The 22427-nt window shown below is 48.7% G+C and overlaps 1 protein-coding gene across 1 annotated transcript in view; it reads right to left on the reverse strand.

Moving 5' to 3' along the window:
* The window catches only part of SLC4A11 (solute carrier family 4 member 11), a 1943806-nt gene that overhangs the window by 389638 nt on the left and 1531741 nt on the right, over positions 1-22427 (reverse strand). The window contains exon 14 of the mRNA XM_078678714.1: positions 19418-19491. Within this exon, the coding sequence (XP_078534840.1) occupies positions 19418-19491 (74 nt within the window). The remainder of the gene's footprint in view (positions 1-19417; positions 19492-22427) is intronic.

A 22427-nucleotide genomic window follows, 5' to 3' on the forward strand; every position in this document is an offset into this window, starting at 1 on the left:
TTCTGTATACACCACATATAGAATCGCTTCCACTTGCATGCATAAGAATGTCTTGTGGAGGGCTGCCTTGCCTCTTTTAGGCTGAACATGTAGTCCTCTGGCAGCCCTAGATGTCCGTACTGTATGACCTCAGGAGCCATGCTGCCAAGCTCAGTGACGGAAGGTTGGGATGGTAGATCCTCCCGTCCATCTTGGACAACAGGTCTGGCCTGAAAGGTAGCCACTTGTGAGGAGTCACTGACAGGTGAAGCAGGTCCGTGTACCACCCTTGCCTCGGCCAGTCCGGGGCGATGAGGATCATCGTTGTGCACGAGTGTGTCAACTTGCTCCACCACCTTTGGGATCAACGGAAGGGGTGGAAAAGTGTACACAAATTCCCCTGACCAGTCGATCAAAAGAGCATTCCCTCTCGTTCCTGGCCAGTAGAACCTGGAGGCGAAGTCTTGGCATTTTGTGTTTTGGTCGTCCGCGAACAGGTCTATTGTGGGACGACCCCAGGATTGGAAAATTTCTTCTACCACTGCGTCGTGTAGGACCCAATCCTCCCTGTCGTCGAAATGACAGCTTAGAGCGTCAGCCCTCACATTTTGCTCTCCTGGGAGGTGGACTGCTGTGATGGACAACTTGCGAGCCAGAAGCCAATGCCAGATCTGTTGCGCCTCCAACGACAGAGTTCGTGAACGTGTTCCCTCCTGCTTGTTTAAGTAGTACATTGTGGTGGTGTTGTCCGTCTGTACTAGAACTGATGCTTCGTGAAGCGAGGGAAGGAACGCCTTGAGAGCTAGGTGGACTGCTCTCAGCTCCAGCATGTTGATGTGGTAGGTACTTTCCTTGTGCGACCACAGACCTTGCACCTGTAGTTGACCCATGTGCGCTCCCCAACCTAAAAGGGAAGCATCAATTGTGAGAAGTTGGCCTGGTATATGATGTTCACTATTCTAGTGAACACCTTGCACCAGTCCAAACAACCCTTATGGTGATGGTTGTAAGTCAACCTTATAGACCAGCTATCCTAGTGGTAGCATGGACAGAACAGTCTTAGGCTAAAAGACTCTTGAGGGCGTGTAAAGCCAGCTGTTTTACCATATGCAACCCCTTGAATATCAAATGAAAGGACACCACACAGGATATATATAAAATATATATATATTTATTTACTAACACTCCTCTGAACTCTTTATGAGATCAGAGGCCAAAGCACATAACAAGATACTTAGTCAGAGTACGTTAAGTTGCACAAATTACAGTTAGGCCCTAGGGGCGTAGCGAACCATATATTAAGAAAGTGGTATAAGTACCACGACACGAGAAAAGGGAAGGCATAGGGCATCGCTGGGGCTACACTATCTGAACCTTAACCTGAACACACACACGCGTGAGTCAATGGGAACTTAGAAGTTAGAAAAAGAAGGATTTAGGACACTTCCGGTTTAGCTAGGAGGAAACAACTAAAAACCTAGATACTTGGATAGTCAATACCCTTGGGAGCACCGAAGTACTCGCATTACCTCACCCACAGACGGCGGGTGCATAGGTGGGAAGATGTGTCTGGTTTCGTCGTTGAAGCCTATGGAGACCTGAAGAAAGATGCTGCAGGCGACCAGGAGGAAGATGTCCGGGTGGATCCACGGGTGGATCGAGGATGAAGAGGACCTGAAAGCAGAGGGGACAGAGTCTGGGTCACTAAACAGTGACCGGGTGGAACCAGGAAGGAACCAGACGACGTCGAGGAGCAATCAGGTGCTGTTGTGAAGCTTGTCTCTTCAGCCACGCGGACCAGGAGGCGTCGAGGACAACGAGGTACTGGAGGCGAGCTGTCCCACGAAGGTTCTCGCAGATGGAGGGGTCGAATGCCGGATTGGAGTCAACAAGCCTTGGCAAAGGCAACCCACGCAGGATCCAAAGAAGGCTTCTGATGCAGACCAGCAAGGTCTGAGGTGCCTCACCTTTGTAGGGAGGCACGGGCCAGTCTGGAGCAACCAGACCAGCGAGGTGGTTCAAAAGGATTGTCGTCACAGAGGCTACTAGCCAACGGGCCAGCAACCGGACAACGCGTCGAGCAAAACACAAGCAGAAGGGCCCCACGCAGAACTCGTGGAGTGTGGAGGGCTGATCTTCGGTGCAGGTGGAGCTCGGATTTGGGGCTTCTCAATCCCCAGTGCACAGCTGCGAGGGTACCTCAGGAGCTGCACAGTTAGCAAGCTGCAGGTTTTTCAAGATGTCCGGTCCCACATGTCTCGTCGCCTCCACGGATCTCAGCTATGCTGCAGTCGTGAAGAGAGGGTCAGAGGTCTGGAAGTCTGGGTCTTGTCAGGCTCTGTGCTCGTGTTCCGGCGGGAACGTCGACAAAGCAAGCCGTTGATTTGCTGGATGGTGCCTGGTTGCCCAGGGTGGTCACTCATTGGCCACAAGGGAGATTCTTCAGTCTTCAGCTTCAGCAGAACGTCGAAGGTCCAGAGTTTCGTTTCAAGTTTCAGTTCAGGATCAAATCTAAAGTCTCAGGACTCAGCTCCTACCTTTATACAACTAAAAGGGGCTGGATTACTTTCTAGGTCCCTCCTATGGGTGGGACCAGGAAGGGGGGTGGTTACACCGCCTCTCCTTTGTCCAGTTTCGCGCCAGAGCTGGGGCTGGAGTGCCCCAGCAACCGGTTTGAACTGGTGTATGCATGAAGCACCTAGTGTGCCTCAGGCAGTGTCTCAATCTATTCAGCCCTCCCTGTCCCAATAAGTCCTGTCTGGGGTGGTGCTCGCACCTTCCCAGGCAGGAAACTTATTGTCCAAACCTCGGTGACTGGAAGGACTCCCAGCAGCAGGAGATCAGACTTGTGTCTGTGGCAGCAGCGTCCATTTTGTGACGCTGGGCCTCTGGTTAACTTTAACCGGGATTGTCAGCAACACATGTATTCTCCCTCTAGAAGGGTGGAATGCTACCCCCGTCGCCAGAATTGGCGAGGGGGGTAGTATTCCAAAGCGTATGACACCTTACACCACATGTTTAGATAAAGCCAAACCAAAGTTAGCATTCAACCGCGAGGGCTATAATGCACTTAAGAGTATATGGTATGGCGATATCATAGAACAGCTATAAGGACATGGTTCCGAAAGCTGCAGACAGGCTCAGCTGATGCTAGAGCACCATTGTAGAAGAGTGGGGTCTGCAATCCTATGGTCACCCCATATTTTTGCTTCACTGGTTTACGACTTTCCCTGGCTGTGGGCCTGCTAATCAGACCCACAGCCTAGCTGTTTTCTCTCTAAATTGACAACCATGTACTTTAGGTGCATTTACCAATTGGTACTGGGCCACCTTATCAGTCCCTGTACAGTGTACCTTAGGTATCCAGGGCATAGGTGTACCCAGGGCCTACCAGGGGCTGAAGCATGTATTATGCCACCCCTGGCTGGCCATCTAAAACTGACAACTGGCTGCAAGACAGCTGGGGCAAGGTGGTGTAATCACCCTTTGCTATAGATATAGTATACCTATATCTAACCCTAAAATGGACACATATATTCCTATCAGTCACTCCTATGGCAGGCCTTATCAATCCTGAAGGCAGAGTGCTTGGAATTATGTGAGATGGTGCTCTGGCATGAGCTGAGCCCGTCTGCAGCTTGCGGAACCAAGTCCTAATAGCTGTTCCATGATAACGCTATACCATATACTCTTAAGTGCATTATCAACCTCGCGGTTAAATGCTAACTCTGGTAGAACATTATCAAACCATGTCGAGTAAGGTGTCATACGAATTGGAATACTACCCCCTCGCCTATTCTGGCGACGGGGGTAGCATTCCACCCTTCTAGAGGGGCACGACATGTATGTAACTGAATACCCCGGTTAAAGTTAACTCGAGCCTTGGCATCACAAAATGGATGCTGCCACCACAGACACAAGTCTGACCTCCTGCTGCTGGGAGTCCTTCCAGCGAGGGAGGCTTTATCAAAGGGTTTCCTGCCTTGGGAGGTGCTAGCACCACCCCAGACAGGATTTTGTGTATTGGGTAGGAGAGGCCTGAAAGGAATGAGACATGCCTGGGGCACACAAAGTGTCCTGTGCATACACCGGTTCAAACCAGTAGCTGGGACATCCCTGCCCCAGCTCTGGCGCGAAACCGGACAAAAGATAGGGGGTGTAGCCACCCCCCTTCCTGGTCCCACCCAGGGGAGGGACCTAGTCAGTAGTACAGCCCCCTTTAGGACAATAAAGGTAGGAGCTGGTCCCATTCCAAATTAGATTATCCTGAACAACTTTTACAAGAAGAAACTCTGGACTTCGACGTTCTGCTCCACAGAAGACTGAAGAATCTCCCTTGTGGGCAAGGAGTATCCACCCTGCAACTGCAGGCACCATCAAGCGTCCAGCGGCTTCACTTTGTCGTCTTCCCTCGAGGATCCAGACTTCAGAGCCCGACGAGACCCGGATTCCCAGACCTCTCCGACCTCAACTCACATCTGCAGCAAAGCTGAGACCCGTAGGTGCGACGAGACACGTGGGACCGGCCAGTTGAAAGAACCTGCACTTCGCTTCCAGCACAACTTCCGAGGTAAACTCGCCCAAGTGCTTTGGGGATTGAGAAGCCCCAGCCCCGAGCAGCTCCTGCACTGAAGATCAGCCCTCCAGCTTCCACGAGATCTGCGTGGGGCCCTTCTGCTTGTTTGCTGCTCGACGCGTTGTCTGGTCACTTGCTGGCTGGCTAGTGGCCTCCTAGACGACGAACCTTGAAATCTTCACTGCTGGTCTGGTTGCTCCAGACTGGCCCTTGCTCCCTTCCAAAAGAGGAGCACCCCAGGCTCTCCTAGTCCGCATCAGATGCCTTTTCCACTCACCGCGTGGGTTGCCGTTGCCAAGGCCTGTTGACGCCGAATCCGGAACAGACACCGCCGACAGCGAGAGCCTGCGTGGGACAGCTCGTGCCTCCATCCTGGTCGTCGAAGACACCTCCTGGTCCACGTGGCTGCAGAGTCAAGCGTCCACTCTTCACTAGATCGCGACGACATCTGGTTCCTTCCTGGTTCCACTCCAGTCACTGGCTAGTGAATGAACATTGTCCCCTCTGCTTTCAGGTCTTCAGCATCTCTGATCCACCCTTCGATCACACCGGACATCTTCCTCCTGGTCGCCTGCAGCATCTTTTCCTCCAGGCTCCATAGACTTCAACGCCGGAACCCGACACGACTTTGCACCTATGCACCCGCAGCCCGTGGGTGAGGTAACAAGAGCATTTCGGTGCTCACGGGTAGATTGCCTCTCCTAGTGTCCAGGTCCACAGTCGTTTTAGTCCTAACTAGTCAGGATTGTCCGTACTTACCTTTTTCTTGAACTGTACTGTCCATAGACGTTGTTACGCATCTCGCGTGTGAGTTCACACTCTGCACACGCGTTCCGTGGGCCTCCTATTACTTACCTAGAGTTAGGGTAGCGTGGTCCCAACGATCCTACAGCCTCTGGACAGTTCCATTCCTTCTATCGACTTTCACATTCCATTTACTTAGTATATGGTTTGCCGTGCCCCTAGGGCACCATTGTAATTTCATGCAACTTATCATATTTTTCCTAAGAGATTGTCATGTGCTTAGCCCTCTGACCTCATAAAGAGTTCAGAGGTGTTTGTTATTAATAAATAGACTGTTTATTTTCATAACCTGTGTGGTGTCCTTTCATCTGGTATTCAAAGGGTTATATTGTGGTAAAACAGCTGGCTTCACATGCCAAAAGAGTTTAGCCTAAGACTGATTTGTCCATGCTAGCATTAGGATAGCTGGTCTATAAGGTTGACTTACAACCAATCACCATAAGGGTTGTTTGGACTGATACAAGGTGATCACTAGAACTAGTGAGCATCATATATCAGGCCAACTTCTCACAACCATCTCACACATAACCAAGCACTCTGCCTCCAGGATTGTTAAGGCCTGCCATAGGAGAGACTTATAGGTTACTATGTGTCTATATATAAGGTAGGTATAGGGATACTATACCTAAGCAGGGGGTGATTACACAACCTTGCCCCAGCTGAGTGATCAGCCAGTTGTGTCAATTTAGGTGGCCAGCCAGGGGTGGAATAATATATGCTGCAGCCCCTGGTAGTCCTTGGGTGCACCTATGCCCTGGGTACCTATGGTATACTATACAGGGACTCACAAAGGTGACCCAATATCCAATTTGGTATGTACCTACAGTACATGGAGTCCATTTTAAAGAGAGAGCAGATAGCCTGTGGTCCTGAATAGCAGGATCCCAGGCCAACTAAGTCGAAAACCAGCTAAACACTAGGCAAAAAGTTGGGGGTAACCATAGTCAGGTATCCACCTTCCTACATCCGTGATCCGTGTCGGCACAGGGGGAGGTTGATGGAACAAAACTCCCACCTGCATATTTTGTCTTTTGGTCCTCCATGGAATGGAAGCTCGAGCTGCGTCAGAGAGTGATATGATCGTCCCAGCGAGCAGACTGTTGGTCCCACTTGTCCTCCAGATCCTGCTGTAGAGGACGCATTCGAAGTCTGGCATTCGGGACCAGGAAGATGCATGATGCCATCGACCCTAGCAGGGAGGCAATCCGGCGCACTTTCTGAGTTTTGTTGCGAAGTACCAGCTTACATTTCTGGGTTATCGAAAACTGTCTCTTCTCCGAAGGAAACACTTTTCCTACTTCGGAGTCTAGCAGAGCTCCTAGGAAGTGAATCTTCTGGGTGGGTTGAGAGACTGATTTTCCGAAGTTGACATGTAGCCCTAGTCGCTGGCAGAGTTCTATGCAAGTCTGGAACGGACTTCTTGCGTTTTCTGGGGAAGGACCTTTCAACAGCTAATCGTCCAGGTATGGGTATACGAAGACCCCTTTGCGGCGTAGAGCGGCTGCTACCACTGCAACACACTTCAAGAACACCTGGGGAGCCGACTTCAACCCAAACGGAAGGACTTTGAACTGATAGTGGGAGGTCCCCACCCGGAACCGAAGAAATCTTCTGTAAATGGGGTGTAGTGGAACATGAAAGTAGGCATCTTGGAGGTCCAGTGAGCACATCCAATCTCCCCTCCTGAGATGTGGATATATTTGGTGAAGCGCCAACATGCGAATATTTTCCTTTTTGACACGCAGATTGAGAGTTCGCAAGTCCAGAATGGGTCTGAATTCTGCCTTTTGTCCCTTTTTTCTGACTAGAAAATATCGGGAGTACACTCCTTTTCCCCTTTGAGACACTGGCACTCTCTCGATGGCTGACTTCGAGAAGAGTGGCCACTTCTTTTTGCAGAAGGTGTAACTGATGATTCGATGTTGCCATTGGGGGAACAGGTGGAGGCTGATGACTGAAACTAAGACAGTATCCATTCTGAAGTGTAGCTAACACTCATCTGTCGTTTGTGATGTTTCGCCACTCTTCCAAATGACCCGCAAGGCTTCCCCCCACTGGAGTGGTCCACGGCGCTGGGGGAAGGAAAGACTTATTGTTTTGACTGAGCTTTGCCGGCATTGTTGCCCTGGCGCTGATTCCCTCCTCCTCTGGAATTATGCTTTCCTCTATACTGGGACTTTTGCTGGCCCTGCTGGTCTTGACTCTTCTGCCAGTTAGGGGTTTGAACCCGCTGTTTTGAAGAGCCCTTGTTGTAGGAGCGGTGTTTCTTTTTGAATTATTTTTTCTTTTTGAGCCCTACTGCCTTGAGAGTATCCAGCTCTGCTTTCATGCGCTGCATCTCTTCGTCCGTGCTCGCTCTAAACAGTGAGGTCCCTGAGAAAGGCAAGTTCAGAATGCGCGCTTGGGCTTCTGGTTTTAAAGCCGTTAGGCGCAACCAGGATGATCTCCTCGCCGATATTCCATGGGCATATACATGCGCCGCCAGGGTAGCCCCGTCCTCTGCGGCACCTATAATTTGGTTGGAGACTTGACTGCCTTCCAGAAGGATCTCCTCAAAGTCCTTACGGTCTTCTTGAGGGAGCTTGTCCACAAAACGGTGTAGAGAATCCCACAGGGACCTATCGTAACGCCTCAAAAGGGCCTCTGCGTTGGAAACCTTAAGAAAAGCCGCTGAAGTACTACAGACTCTTCTCCCCCACGAATCTTGCGTCTTGCTGTCCTTGTCCGGAGGTACAGTGGCAGAAGAGGAAACCGCACTGGACTTCATCGCTGTTGCGATGATTACTACGTCCGGGGGCGGATCAGCTCTTAGAAACAGAAGGTCCTCCTCTGGAGATCTGTACTTCTTCTGGATCCTTGCCGGAGCCGCTTTGACTGTTGCTGGAGTGAGGAATACCTCCATCACCGGCTCTATGATACCAGGCATTAACGCCACAAGGGGTTTAGGTGCCGACCTGTGATGCAGCGTTTCAAAAATCACGGAGGTCTTGACCTGCAGAGTTGTTAACGGAACTCCCAGTTTCAGAGCCCCTCTACCCAGTATTTCCTGAAAGGTGAAAATATCGATTGGAGATACCCTTGATGGTGGGGAATCCGTTAGAGTTGGCGAGTAGTCTCTATGGGAGCGTGTCGGAGAAGAAGAGGTAGTAGGTGATCTTTGTTCTCTCCTCCTGCTCCTAGATCTTGATCTACGCCTGGAGGATCGAACCCTGGAGCGTGATCTTTCCCTATGGCGAACCGGGGAGCGTGATCTTCCTTTGGACCTCACCGGAGAGCGAGACTGTTCTCTAAGCCTAGATATCGGCTGCCGCAATCGAGCCGCTGTCTCCATGTCTGTAGCCCAGTGATGTAGGGGTGCATACCATCGCGGAGACAGTCTGACGGCCGGAGTCTGCTGTGTGGCGTCCCTCACTGGAGAGCGTGCAGGTGTTACCTCCTTTCGCCCATGTGGAGTAGGTGAAGGAGAATGCCAAGAATCCCTCGCCGCCCGACGTATAAATGATCACATCAGGGCCAGAAGAATAACTTGATGAGGAAGAAAGGCTCACAGGAGAAGCCGAACGACTATGAGAATGATGCTCTGGATTTCTCTTCCTCTTGGCAGAGTGACTGATGCTCCCTGGAGAGCCCTGGTCACCCTCCGCAGCTGAAGCTTTTCTTGAGGACCTCTGAGATGCAGGCCCATGACTCGAGGACTGAGCCGGCCGGCTCGACGTCTCGGTGTCCACTGGCTGATTAATCTGAGGAGACTGCGCTGGAGTCCCATGTCTCGACGTCGAACGTCGGTGAGGGGACGTCGACGGAGGCCTTCTCGACGTCGAGCGCCTGTGACTGGACGCCGATGGAGGATGCTTTGACGCTGAATGCCCTCGACTGGACTGCGATGGATGTCTCTGTGAGAAGTTGGCCTGATATATAATGTTCACTATTCTAGTGAGCACTTTGTATCAGTCCAAACAACCCTTATTGATGATTGGTTGTAAGTCAACCTTATAGACCAGCTATCCTAGTAGCATGGATACGAGCAGTCTAAGGCTAAGACTCTAGAGGGCGTGTTAAGCCAGCTGTTTTACCATCACATTACCCCTTGAACACCCAGTGAAAGGACACCACACAAGTTGTTATGAAAATAAATGTATATTTATTTCTAACAAGTCTACCCTGAACTCTTTATGAGTCAGGGAGCTAAGCACAATACAAAACTCTTAAGAAAATACTTTAAGTCGCACAATTTACACAAATGCCCGAGGGGCACGAAAAACCATATACTACAAAAGTGGAATGCGAAATTACTAGCAGGTAAGTACTACTCTCATAGGCTTTGGGATCGCTAGGACTGGACTACTGAACCTTTAGATTACTAGCAGGAAACCTAGGTACGTCGGGTGCAGAGTGGGAACTCTCACGCATAATGCGGAACAAAGTCTATGGATCCTAGTAAATGCAAAGTTAGTGTTTTCGGGCGAACCCGACTAGGTAGGTCAAAAACGAAAGTGGATCTAGACACTTAGAGAGTGGGCCTACGCTGGAGCACCGGAGTACTCGGTTTACCTAGCCCAGGGGCTGCGGCTGCATAGGGTTCAAGTGTCGTCGGGTTTCTTCGTTGATGAACCAGGAGCCTGAAGAAAGAGTTGCTGGCAGGCGGCCAGTGAAGAAAGTTCGGAGTGATTCAAGCCTGGATCAGGGAAGAAGAAGACCTGAAAGCAGAGGGGACCAAGTTCTGAATCACTAGCCAGTGATTAAGTGGGCACCAGGATGGCACCGGGCGAAGTCACCGCAGTCAGGTGAGTGGGCGCTGCTGGGCTCTGCAGTCTCTCGGACCAGGAGGCGTTGTCGGCGACCAGGATGGAGGTGCGAGCTGTCCCACGAAGGTTCTTGCTGTCGACGTCGCTGGACCCAGGATTGGGCAACAAGTCTTGGCAAAGGCAAGGCCCACGCGGTGGACCTAAAATGGCGTCTTGAGTGGACCAGGAGGGTCCAGGGTGCTTCTCTGATGGAGGGAAGCAAGGGCCAGTCTGGAGCAACCAGACCAGCAGTGTTTGTCGTCGTGGAGCGTCGTGAAGGGGCCACTAGCCAACGGGCAAGCGACCTGGAAAACGCGGTGAGCAGCAAAAAGCAGAAGGGCCCCACGCAGATCTCGTGGATGCAGGGGGGCTGAACTTCGGTGCTGGAGCTGCTCAGGGTCGGGGCTTCTCTTACCCCAAAGCACTCAGTCGAGGGTCACTCGGGAGTCGTGCTGGACAAGCGTCGTGCAGTTCTGAAGATGGCCGGTCCCTCGAGGTCTCGTCACACCCACGGATCACAGCTGGGCTGATGATGCAGGTTGAGGTCAGAGGTGCCAGGGAAGCCGGTTCTCGTCGTGCTGGAGCAGTCTTGATCCGAAGGAGAGACTGGCAACAAACCGCGATGCTTGGTTGGTGCCTGCTGCTGCAGGGTGACTACTCAAAATAATAATAATAATAAAGGGGCTTGTAAAGCGCCTGGTGACGCCATCCCGGCGTGTCCCCGCGCTGTGGAAAAGAGTCAAGAACCGGTAGAGGGAGATTACAGAGAAAACAAGTGAGTTTTCAAAAGTTTTCTAAAGGAGGCTTCAGAGTCCGCTAGTCTGATGCTCATTGGAAGCAGGTTCCACTCTTTGGCTGCCATTACACGGAAGGAGCGGCCTCCCATTCTGGCTTTTTTCACACGGGGTATTTCCAGCAGACCTGTTCCCCCAGACCGGAGAGTTCTAGTAGGTTCATAGGGGATAGCTAGGTCAGTCATGTAGGGAGGGGCAGAGTGTGCGAGGATCCTATAGCACATGAGGAGGGCTTTAAATAGGACTCTCTTCTTTATAGACAGCCAGTGCAAGGTGGCAAGGGCAGGTTTAGATGCGGCTCTTTTAGGAAGTCTAAGGACTAGGCGTGCAGCAGTATTTTGGAGCACTTGAAGTTTCCTGATGTTTTTCTGCGTTGTTCCGAGCAGAAGCACATTGCCATAGTCCATCCTCGAGGTCACAAGAGCTTGGGTCATAGTGCGCCTTGCTTCGAGAGGAAGGAGGTCAAGGGTGCGATTTAAGGTCTTCATACTCCTTAGTCACAAGGGAGAAATCTTGAGAAGAGTCTTGAGTTCCCTCTTGAAGAAAGTAGTTTCAGGATTCAAAGATGATCTGATTTGGAAGGGGGCCAGTTCCTACCTTTATCCTGCAAAAAGGGGCTGGCACGCGACTAAGTCCTGCCCTATGGGTGGGACTAGGAGGGGGGTGGTTACACCCCTCTCCTTTGGCGGGCTTTCCCCAGGCCAGGGGCTGGAGTGCCCCTGGAACTGGTTTCAGCCGGCCTATGCACAGTGAGCACCGGGGTGCCACTTGCAGTCACCTTCCTCTAAAGCCCTGCCTACCTAGGATACACAAAATCCTGTCTGGGACGGTGCTGGCACCGCCCCTGGCAGGAAACCCTTTGTCCTTGCCTCCTGGGCTGGGAGGACTCCCAGCAGCAGGAGGGCAGACTTGTGTCTCGGTGGCAGCATCCATTTTGTGGAGCTAAGGCTCTGTCTGACTTTAACCGGGGTTACAGGTTACATGCATGCCGTGTCCCTCTAGAAGGGTGGAATGCTAACCCCGTCGCCAGAATTGGCGAGGGGTTAGTATTCCAATTCGTATGACACCTTACTCGACATGTTTTGATAAAGCGATACCAGAGTTGGCACATAACCGCGAGGATTATAATGCACTTAAGAGTATATGGTATGCGATATCATGGAAACGGCTAAGGGATGGATCCCGAAAGCCGCAGACAGGCTCAGCTCATGCAAGAGCACCATCTCACACGATTCCAAGCACTCTGCCTTCAGGATTGTTAAGGCCTGCCATAGGAGTGACTGATAGGAGATCTGTGTGTCCATATAGGTTTAGATATAGGAATACTATATCTACAGCAGAGGGTGAGTACACCACTCTGCCCCAGCTGTCAAGCAGCCAGTTGTGTCTGATTTAGTTAGTCAGCCCAGGGGTGGCATAATACATGCTGCAGCCCCTGGGAGACTTCTGGGTGCACCTCAGCCCTGGGTACAGGGACTTGAGAGGGCCCAGTGCCAATTCAGTACCTGGGTACAATTTGGATTAGAGAGAACAGCTAGGCTGTGGGTCTGATTAGCAGGCCCACAGCCAGGGAAAGTCGTAAACCAGTGAAGCAAAAAGCAAAAATCTGGGTGATCATAGGATTGCAGACCCTACTCTCCTACAGTCTCGACGACGAACGACGATGTCCTGTCGATGACAGTGAATGCCTCGACGTCGAGCGTCGATGGCGAGACGCCGACGGAGGATGCCTCTACGTCGACCGTCGATGATGGGACGGCGACGGAGGGTGCCTTGACGCCGAACGCCGATGACTAGGCGTCGACGGAAGATGCGACGTCAAAGACTGGACCTGAGGCTTCGACGGCGGAGGTTTCGACGTTGAGCCGCCATGCTCCAACGACGAACTCTCTCTCGACGCTGCATATCGCCCGGTTGACGGCAGCGGAGTTACCTTGACTCTCGAAGCTGAAGTCTTCACCGTCGAGGGGAGTTGACTTGTCGTCGGTGGAACCTTCGAGGCCGATCCCAATGGAGAGCAAACCGGGACATTTCTCAACGTCGTCCGCGCCCTCAGTTTTTTTTGTCTCTTTGGAGACCTACCTCTCTCAGAAAGTCCATAAATTCTGATTTTTTTCTCGGTCCTTGAGAGTTCTACTTGACAAGGATTTGCAGTGAACACAGATTTCTGCAGAATGAGAGTCAGGAAGACCGAGGATACACACAGGATGTGTATCAGTCTTAGCTTTCTTCTTCCCACAGGAAGGGCAGGGATCAAAAAGCGAAGGCATTCTTGACAAAAAATGTACCTTTTTGAGCCCAAAAAAGGTAGCAGTATAGCTCTAAGGCTAAAAGCAGTCGAGTGAATCCAAAAATTGAAGGAAAACACCAAATATTTTTGACAGAAAGTCAAACAAAGGTGGAAGCTGTTTAACCAGGGTCCTGACTGAAAGAGCCGGAAAGAACAACTGACCTAACTGTCACCCCTGAGGCATGATGGGAAGCCTGGGGTCATGGCTGCCTTAAAGGCACGGTGCCAGTTTTAACTGAAAATGCTTTCAGTTTCTGTGTTATTCACTTTTGAATGCAGCCTATGGCTGACAATGTCTTTTATGAGCAATTTTCAAGATTTATGAGTGTTTTTACTCATTAAAAAACAAAGTTCAAGGACTATTTGACCTAATGCGTGTAGGAAGGTAGATCCCTGACTATGGTTGCCCCCAACTTTTTGCCTGGTGTTTTGCTGGTTTTCTGACTTAGTTGACCTGGGGCCCTGCTATTCAGGACCCCAGGCCTACTGCTCTCTCTGTAAAATGGATTCCATGTACCCTAGGTACATATCTAATTGGATACTGAGTCACCTTATCAGTCCCTGTAAAGTGTACCTTAGGTACCCAGGGCATAGGTGTACCCAGGGCCTACCAGGGGCTGCAGCATGTATTATGCCACCCCTGGCTGGCCATCCAAATCTGACACAACTGGCTGCACGACAGCTGGGGCAAGGTGGTGTAATCACCCTTTGCTTTAGATATAGTATACCTATATCTAACCCTAAAATGGACACACAGATCTCCTATCAGTCACTCCTATGGCAGGCCTTGACAATCCTGAAGGCAGAGTGCTTGGAATCGTGTGAGATAGTGCTCTGGCATGAGCTGAGCCTGTCTGCAGCTTTCGGGATCCATCCCTTAGCCGTTTCCATGATATCGCATACCATATACTCTTAAGTGCATTATAATCCTCGCGGTTATATGCCAACTCTGGTATCGCTTTATCAAAACATGTCGAGTAAGGTGTCATACGAATTGGAATACTAACCCCTCGCCAATTCTGGCGACGGGGTTAGCATTCCACCCTTCTAGAGGGACACGACATGTATGTAACCTGTAACCCCGGTTAAAGTCAGACAGAGCCTTAGCTCCACAAAATGGATGCTGCCACCAAGACACAAGTCTGCCCTCCTGCTGCTGGGAGTCCTCCCAGAGCAGGAGGCAAGGACAAAGGGTTTCCTGCCAGGGGCGGTGCCAGCACCGTCCCAGACAGGGTTTTGTGTATTCCAGGTAGGCAGGGCTACAGAGGAAGGTGACTGCAAGTGGCACCCCGGTGCTCACTGTGCATAGGCCGGCTGAAACCAGTTCCAGGGGCACTCCAGCCCCTGGCCTGGGGAAAGCCCGCCAAAGGAGAGGGGTGTAACCACCCCCCTCCTGGTCCCACCCATAGGGCAGGACTTAGTCGCGTGCCAGCCCCTTTTTGCAGGATAAAGGTAGGAACTAGCCCCCTTCCAAATCAGATCATCTTTGAATCCTGAAACTACTTTCCACGAAAGGAACTCAAGACTTCTTCCCAAGATTCTCCCTTGTGACTAAGGAGTAGTCACCCTGCCCGAGCAGGCACCAACCAAGCATCGCGGTTTGTTGCCAGTCTCTCCTTCGGATCAAGACTGCTCCAGCACGACGAGAACCGGCTTCCCTGGCACCTCTGACCTCAACCTACATCATCAGCCCAGCTGTGACCCGTGGGTGCGACGAGACCTCGAGGGACCGGCCATCTTCAGAACTACACGATGCTTGTCCAGCACGACTCCCGAGTGACCCTCGACTGAGTGCTTTGGGGTAAGAGAAGCCCCGACCCTGAGCAGCTCCAGCACCGAAGTTCAGCCCCCCTGCATCCACGAGATCTGCGTGGGGCCCTTCTGCTCTTTGCTGCCAACCGCGTTGTCCAGGTCGCTTGCCCGTTGGCTAGTGACCCCTTCACGACGCTCCACGACGACAACTACTGCTGGTCTGGTTGCTCCAGACTAGCCCTTGCTCCCCTCCAACAGAGGAGCACCCTGGACCCTCCTGGTCCACTCAAGACGCCATTTTAGGTCCACCGCGTGGGCCTTGCATTTGCCAAGACTTGTTGCCCAATCCTGGGTCCAGCGACGTCGACAGCAAGAACCTTCGTGGGACAGCTCGCACCTCCATCCTGGTCGCCGACAACGCCTCCTGGTCCGAGAGACTGCAGAGCCCAGCAGCGCCCACTCACCTGGCTGAGGGGACTTCGTCCGGTGCCATCCTGGTGCCCACTCAAATCACTGGCTAGTGATTCAGAACTTGGTCCCCTCTGCTTACAGGTTTCTTCTTCCCTGATCCAGGCTTGGATCACCACGAACTCCTTCACTGGCCGCCTGCCAGCAACTTCTTTCTTCAGGCTCCTGGATCTTCAACGAGGGTTTCCGACGCAACTTGAACCCTATGCAGCCGCAGCCCCTGGGCTAGGTAAACCAAGTACTCCGGTGCTTCAGCATAGTCCAACACTCCTAGTGTTCGGATCCACTCTTGTTTTCGACCCACCTAGTCGGGTTCGCCCGAGAACAGTAACTTTGTCTTTGCTAGCCTCCATAGACTTTTTCCCGCCTTACGCGTGAGAGTTCCCACTCTGCACACGACGTCCACAGGCCTCCTGCTTCTAATCTAAGGGTTTAGTATTGTAGGCCTAGCGTTTCTAAAGTCTATGAGAATAGTTACTTACCTGCTAGTGATTCGCATTCCACTTTTGTAATATATGGTTTTTCGTGCCCCTCGGGCATTTGTGTAAATTGTGCGACTTAAAGTATTTTCTTAAGAGTTTTGTTGTGTGCTTAGCTCCCTGTCTCAAAGAGCCAGGGTAGTCGTGTTATAAATAAATACACTTTATTTTTGATAACAACTTGTGTGGTGTCCTTTCACTTGGTGTTCAAGGGGTAATGTGATGGTAAAACAGCTGGCTTAACACGCCCTCTAGAGTCTTAGCCTTAGACTGCTCGTATCCATGCTACTAGGATAGCTGGTCTATAAGGTTGACTTACAACCAATCATCAATAAGGGTTGTTTGGACTGATACATAGTGATCACTAGAATAGTGAGCACTGCATATCAGGCCAACTTCTCACATAGGCCTCGCGGCGTGGATAGGCCCAATGGCCCGCGTCGACGACCGGAATCGAGCTGATTTAGTCGAAACGATGTCAGTCGATATCTAAGTTAGTTACGTAAAGTTTTTATGATTTTTTGTGCTTCAAAGTACTTGAAAGGTAGATTTCGAGGCGGAGCTGAAAAAGTTCATTCGTACCCAGTGGCGGAAAAAAAAATCTAAGGATGGAGTCGATGCCCATGCACACTATCGTCCAAGGGAGGAGTCACCTATCTCGTGACTACAAAAGACTTCTTTCAAGATGACAACAACATGCAATCATTCGAGCCCAACACCAGGTGGCGATCTAATGCAAAAGTGTTCTTTCTGCAGCTCATATGCCTCGAACATTACATTTACACAACCTCACGGGATGGATACAACTCATCCCATCAGAACACAGACAAAAATACTCATGGCTAGGACAAACAAGAATAGGTGAGAAAGACATTGCATCAAAAGTAGATACCCAAGAGACAACAAAACCATTCAATCATGTGCAAGGGACTCACCAAGGGCCCATTAATAAAAAATGCATGAATTGGAAACGAAAGGTGTTACAAAAGGTCTTACTAAGCAGTCTATAGCAGATACCCAAAAACACTCTTACGACAAGAAAATGTTTGCTATTTTGGTGTAAGTATACAAATACATTGAGTAGGTCAAAAATACACCAAAAATGAAGACATGAAACAAACATCAGCCTTGGAAACAGCATACATGTTTAGTATTCCTTTCTGTGACCCACACAAAATAAACCAAAGGACAGGCCACACACAGCATGATGGAGTGACTAGAGGTTTGCAAAATTCTACCGAATTGATGGCGTCAGTGTTTGTATACAGTCTGAGTCCCCTAACACCCCCAACCCATAAAAACAAATTTGGGAAAAAGATGCTTACAATATGAACATTTTATTTTATTTCATAAACCTTTTATTCCCCCTGAAGATTTTAAGACAGTAGTGCAATCACTAGTCCTCTCAAAACTGGATTATGGTGACGCCATCATCACAGGAACTCCGAAAACACACCTTGCTCCCTTAATTCAGTTCTCAACATGGTAGCCTGGCTAATAACAGGTTGCAAATTGTGAGCACATCACACCGGCCCTCAAGAGCGTCAATTGGCTTCCAATTGAAGGAAGATGTTTCTACAAGACTGCTTGCATCACCTACAAAGCCCTTCACACAGAGAACCCCAACTATCTGGAGAACACATTTTCGATAGCTGGAAGAACTAGATCTCTCAGGAGCTCCAACTCACTTATTCTCATTCCTCACAAACTGAAAAATAAATCCCCCCAGACACATTCTTTTTCTGGAAATGCTCCCATAATATGGAACTCACTCCCTAGAGACCTGCGCTGCAACCCCTCATGTTCCTGTCTCAAACAGGACCTTAAACAACTACTTCTCAACAAATACTTTAACACGCACCCTAACTGAGCTATGTTCCCAAAGCTCACACCCACTCTGCCATGACCAGTTGCAGTGGTTAATTTAGTGTTTCAGCTGTCTACTATGTCTTGTACACTTTTAGCTCAAGCTGTTCCTATATCTGTATACTGTAATTAAGGCTAAGGACGAACACTTTTTTGGCTGTATTTTTAAATGTTATGAAAAGAGAGAGGAACCCCTTGAAGTGAACAAGGGAATTGGGGTGTTAAACCTAAATCAAACAAAATGATTCCCTTGGGTCGTGTACAGAAGAAGCTTGGAATTAGCTATAACCACAATCAAATATAAACACATTGACTAAAGAAATTGATCAAAAATGAAGTTTTTAAAAAATGATGGATATGTTTGTGATTGTTTAATCGGACATGAAAAATTGTCGCAAGATATGGGTAAAGGACTTACTAAATTCCTGCTGATAATAAAGAATTCCTGGGAGATAAGAAAAACCAAAGGTTGGAGACTAGGCAGGGATTGGTGGATTATTATGCATAAGGCTCCCATGTATTATAAGGCCTGTTCCCTCGTCCCAGGGAATGGGACTGTGTGGATGTTGTTGGCGGATCCCAGTTTTAGGATTAACAATCGTTGGGGGTTTATTCAGTATTCTTCACAGACATTTGGCCCAATCCTCTCTAGTATTAAGGCCCTTGTCTATTGTGTTAAGGTAGCAGAAATACCATTGCTCTCTTCTTTTTCTAAGTCTGTCTCCATCTCCCCCTCTTCTATTTTGTCTCACTTTCTCTAATATGAACCATCTAATGTCATCACAGGAATGTTTCTTTTCCTTGTAATGTTCTGTTAGGGGTGCATTGATTTTGGAGGTACGTATCGCTGACTTGTGCTCTAGAACTCTGATACGCAATTCTCTACCTGTTTCGCCTACGTAACCTAGATTGCATGGGCAAAGCAGCAAGTATATTACATTCTGGCTGCGACAGTTGTTAAAAGTAGTAGGTTTAAGGTTCTTGCCTATTTTTGTGCTGGTCACAAAAGTATATAGTATTTTAATTGTTTCAATTGTTTTTTAACATTTTTTCCAGTGTAATTATAAATTGTCTTTTTATTGTCTCAATAAATTGTTATGTAACTTCATTTTTGATCAATTTCTTTAGTCAATGTGTTTATATTTGATTGTGGTTATAGCTAATTCCAAGCTTCTTCTGTACACGACCCAAGGGAATCATTTTGTTTGATTTGTATTTTTAAATGTACTTCTATCACATGATCTTGCATTATATGTAAAGAGCTCCGATACCTTCTGGTCTAGCTTGCGTAATAAAAAAAGTATAAATAATAAATAACAATGTAAAAATATATTGCAAAGAGTATTCCAAGGATCCTCCACATAACATACAGGAGTTTTGCAATGGTAATACCACTAGTACAAGATAATATAAGTGAGAACAACATGACAGAAGTTGTTTATAATATGCATTGCTCTGTCAAGTAAATAAATTCAGGAAGTATATGAAAAAAAGAAAGATTAATAGGCTTGCACATAAACGTTCAACATCATATCTGTGTTATAAAAAGTTAGACTATGACTAATGATCTGGTCAGAAATTATGATTGGCTTAATTACAAGTAAAAAGTGGCTTACAGAACTTACTTTTTATTATGCCTTTAAGTGCATCCAAGACAAACGTAATGGATATAAAAAGTGCTATGATTTCTTCAGTTGACCTAAATAAGAGACACAAATTAAAATATTAACTTACATTTGATCAGCTTTGTAAAATAATGTTTTTAAACTAAATTTTAATCTTACAGTTAACTGAGAACAATAGCAGGAAAGGAATCTTTTAATCAGCATACTGCACTGCACTCACTTTGCTTGGTGAACATGTTAATCATCTATTTCATGGTTGAATATAGGGTTGTACTCTGTTTTCGGAGGGGGCTCTGCCTGGAAGATATCTGTTGTTGTTCTGAAAGTAGGCAGTGCCCCATCTGTCTTGTATTGAGGATACTAAATTACTGAAAATAGATCCAAAATTTATAAAAATATGTAAGGAGTTCACACACCTTTAGATAATGCTTCAGATAAAAACGAGTTACTTACCAGTAGAACAAGTTACTACTTGTGTAACGATATATCTGTAAGAGACATTAGTTAGTGATAGATTCTTTAACTTAGGATATCCCCACGCGTCAGACTGGATCCGGAAAGTTTTGTCAGCAGTACCCCTGCACGTCGGTAGGTGGCGTTGTAGGCTCCGCGTCAGTCGCTGGCATTGTAAGTGCTGAGATGACGTCACGGAGACTACTTAGGCTCCACCCATGCGTGTTAACATCAGGTCTGTACACAACTTTCCATGCCAGGAACGCAGAGCCATGCAAGAAACCGACCACTAGTGCATTGAAACTAGGGCCCAGAAAGAGATTACCTTAACCCTAGAAATCAGTTCGCAGAAGGTGCGGTAAGGAATCTATCACTAACTAATGTTTCTTACAGATATAACATTACCGAAGGTAAGTAAACCGTGCATCTGAAAGAAACACGTTAATGATACATTCCTTACTTTAGAATGGATACTTCAGCAATACCAACCCCGGTGGTGGGTCTGCGAACCAAGATCACACCAGGAAGTCCCGGAGAACAGAACTGCCAAAGAAGCGGTCTCTCCGGACTTGGCTATCCAGGCAATAGTGCTTAGTAAATGTGTGCAGCGAGGCCCATGTAGCTGCCTGACAGATGTCTTGTAAGGGGACATCACGTCCCGACGACGTTGTGGCAGCCGTCGCCCTGGTGGAATGGGCGCACAGCCCCAACGGAGGCTCCTTCGTTGCCAGAGAAAACAGGCTTTAATACACATGAAGACCCATCGGGAGATGGTCTGCTTGTGTACGGCCCGACCTTTCTTGGCGCCAACATGGAGTAGTTTCTGTCCCGTAACTCCAGTTCTGTAGTAGGGGTATCTCTGTTATAGTCATAATCTAGTGAATAGTCCCGCCCATGTGGGTGGACCCCGGAGCAATCAAAAATAATCTCTTAAGTTGCCAAAACATGCAGAACTGCACGGACACTTAAGAGAGAATTTAAAGACCGATAATACAGCCTATATCCACAGGCTACACTGTCCAGTATTTCAACTAGAAATTCCACCAAAAATCCACAAACAGCACAGCCTGTCCAGGTTTCTTCACATAGAAACACTTGCTTTTACCAGCAAAACCCTCAGGAATGATAGAGAGGAAGGAATGGACAGACAAGCCCCATAGGCTGCCATTATGTGGCTCAGAACAGGATACTATGCCTTTAAGAGAACTTTCCAGAAGTCTCACAGTATCCCTGAATGCACTGCAGGTCCCTTTTACTTTCAGTTCTTTTTGAAGGCGTATCACGCCAGACCTGTAGCATTTCTTACATGAATATCTCTCTCCACCGGGGAGGAGGGCAGACGCTTATGACTATAGATACCCCTACTACAGAACTAGAGCTACAGGACAGAAACTACTCCTTCTGTAGTAGGGGATCTCTGTGTATAGTCAATCTAGTGAATAGAATGGCAAGCCCATCCCCACACCAAAGCGGCGGTGGAGAAAAGAGAAATAACACCACTACTGTGCGAACAGATTTCGCAGCGAAGCCTGCCCAACCTGAGCGTCTGCCCTGGCATCAGTGTCCAGACAGTAATGCTTAGCAAAGGTATGGACCGACTTCCAAGTGGCCGCCTTGCAGATTTCCGCAATTGGAACATTACGTAGCAAAGCAGTCGTGGCAGCTTTGCCCCTGGTGGAATGAGCCTTAGGTTTACCCCTAAGGTCTTATTAGCCTTTTGGTAACACAATTGTATACAGGACACAATCCACCTCGAGATGGACTGTTTCGAGGTAGCAAGACCAGTCCTGACTGATCCATAATTGATAAACAATTGGTCTGACCTACGAATATCCTTGGTTTTATCCAGATAAAAATTCAACACCCTCCTAACATCCAGGGAATGCAGGGACCTTTCCGCTGGAGATGAAGGATTCTGAAAAAACGTAGGTAAAGTTATGGTCTGGTTAACATGGAAATCAGGTATAACCTTTGGAAGAAATTTAGGGTGAGTACGCATAACAACCTTAGCAGCATGAAATACAGTATAAGGTTCTTGGCAACACAACGCCTGAATTTCACTCACTCTGCGGGCCGATGTAATGGCCACGAGGAACGCCGCCTTCCAGGACAGGGGCTGCAACGAAGTCTTATGAATAGGTTCAAAAGGCTCCTTCATCAATCTGGACAGCACCACGTTCAATTCCCACGAAGACGAAGGAAGCCGGACAGGAGGGAACACTTTCTTCAAGCCTTCCAAAAAATCTTTGATCACAGGGATCTGGAAGAAGGAAGTCTGTGAAGGGCATTTTCCTGTAGGCAGTCAGCGCAGCGAGATGAACCTTAATGGAATGAACCTAAAGGCCAGACTGCGCCAAATGTAGAAGATACGGAAGGAGAACATCTTCCTTACACGTCGTCGGGTCATAGTTCTTGGACTTGCACCAGATGCAAAATCTCTTCCACTTGTAAGCATAGGAAGTCCTAGTGGAAGGTTGCTTAGCCTCCTTCAGTATGTCCATACAATCTTCTGGTATGGCCATATTGCAATATCTCAGGAGCCATGCCGATAAACTCA

This window comes from Lissotriton helveticus, chromosome 2_2 (genome assembly GCF_964261635.1).
Source record: "Lissotriton helveticus chromosome 2_2, aLisHel1.1, whole genome shotgun sequence".
Taxonomy (NCBI): Eukaryota; Metazoa; Chordata; class Amphibia; order Caudata; family Salamandridae; genus Lissotriton; species Lissotriton helveticus.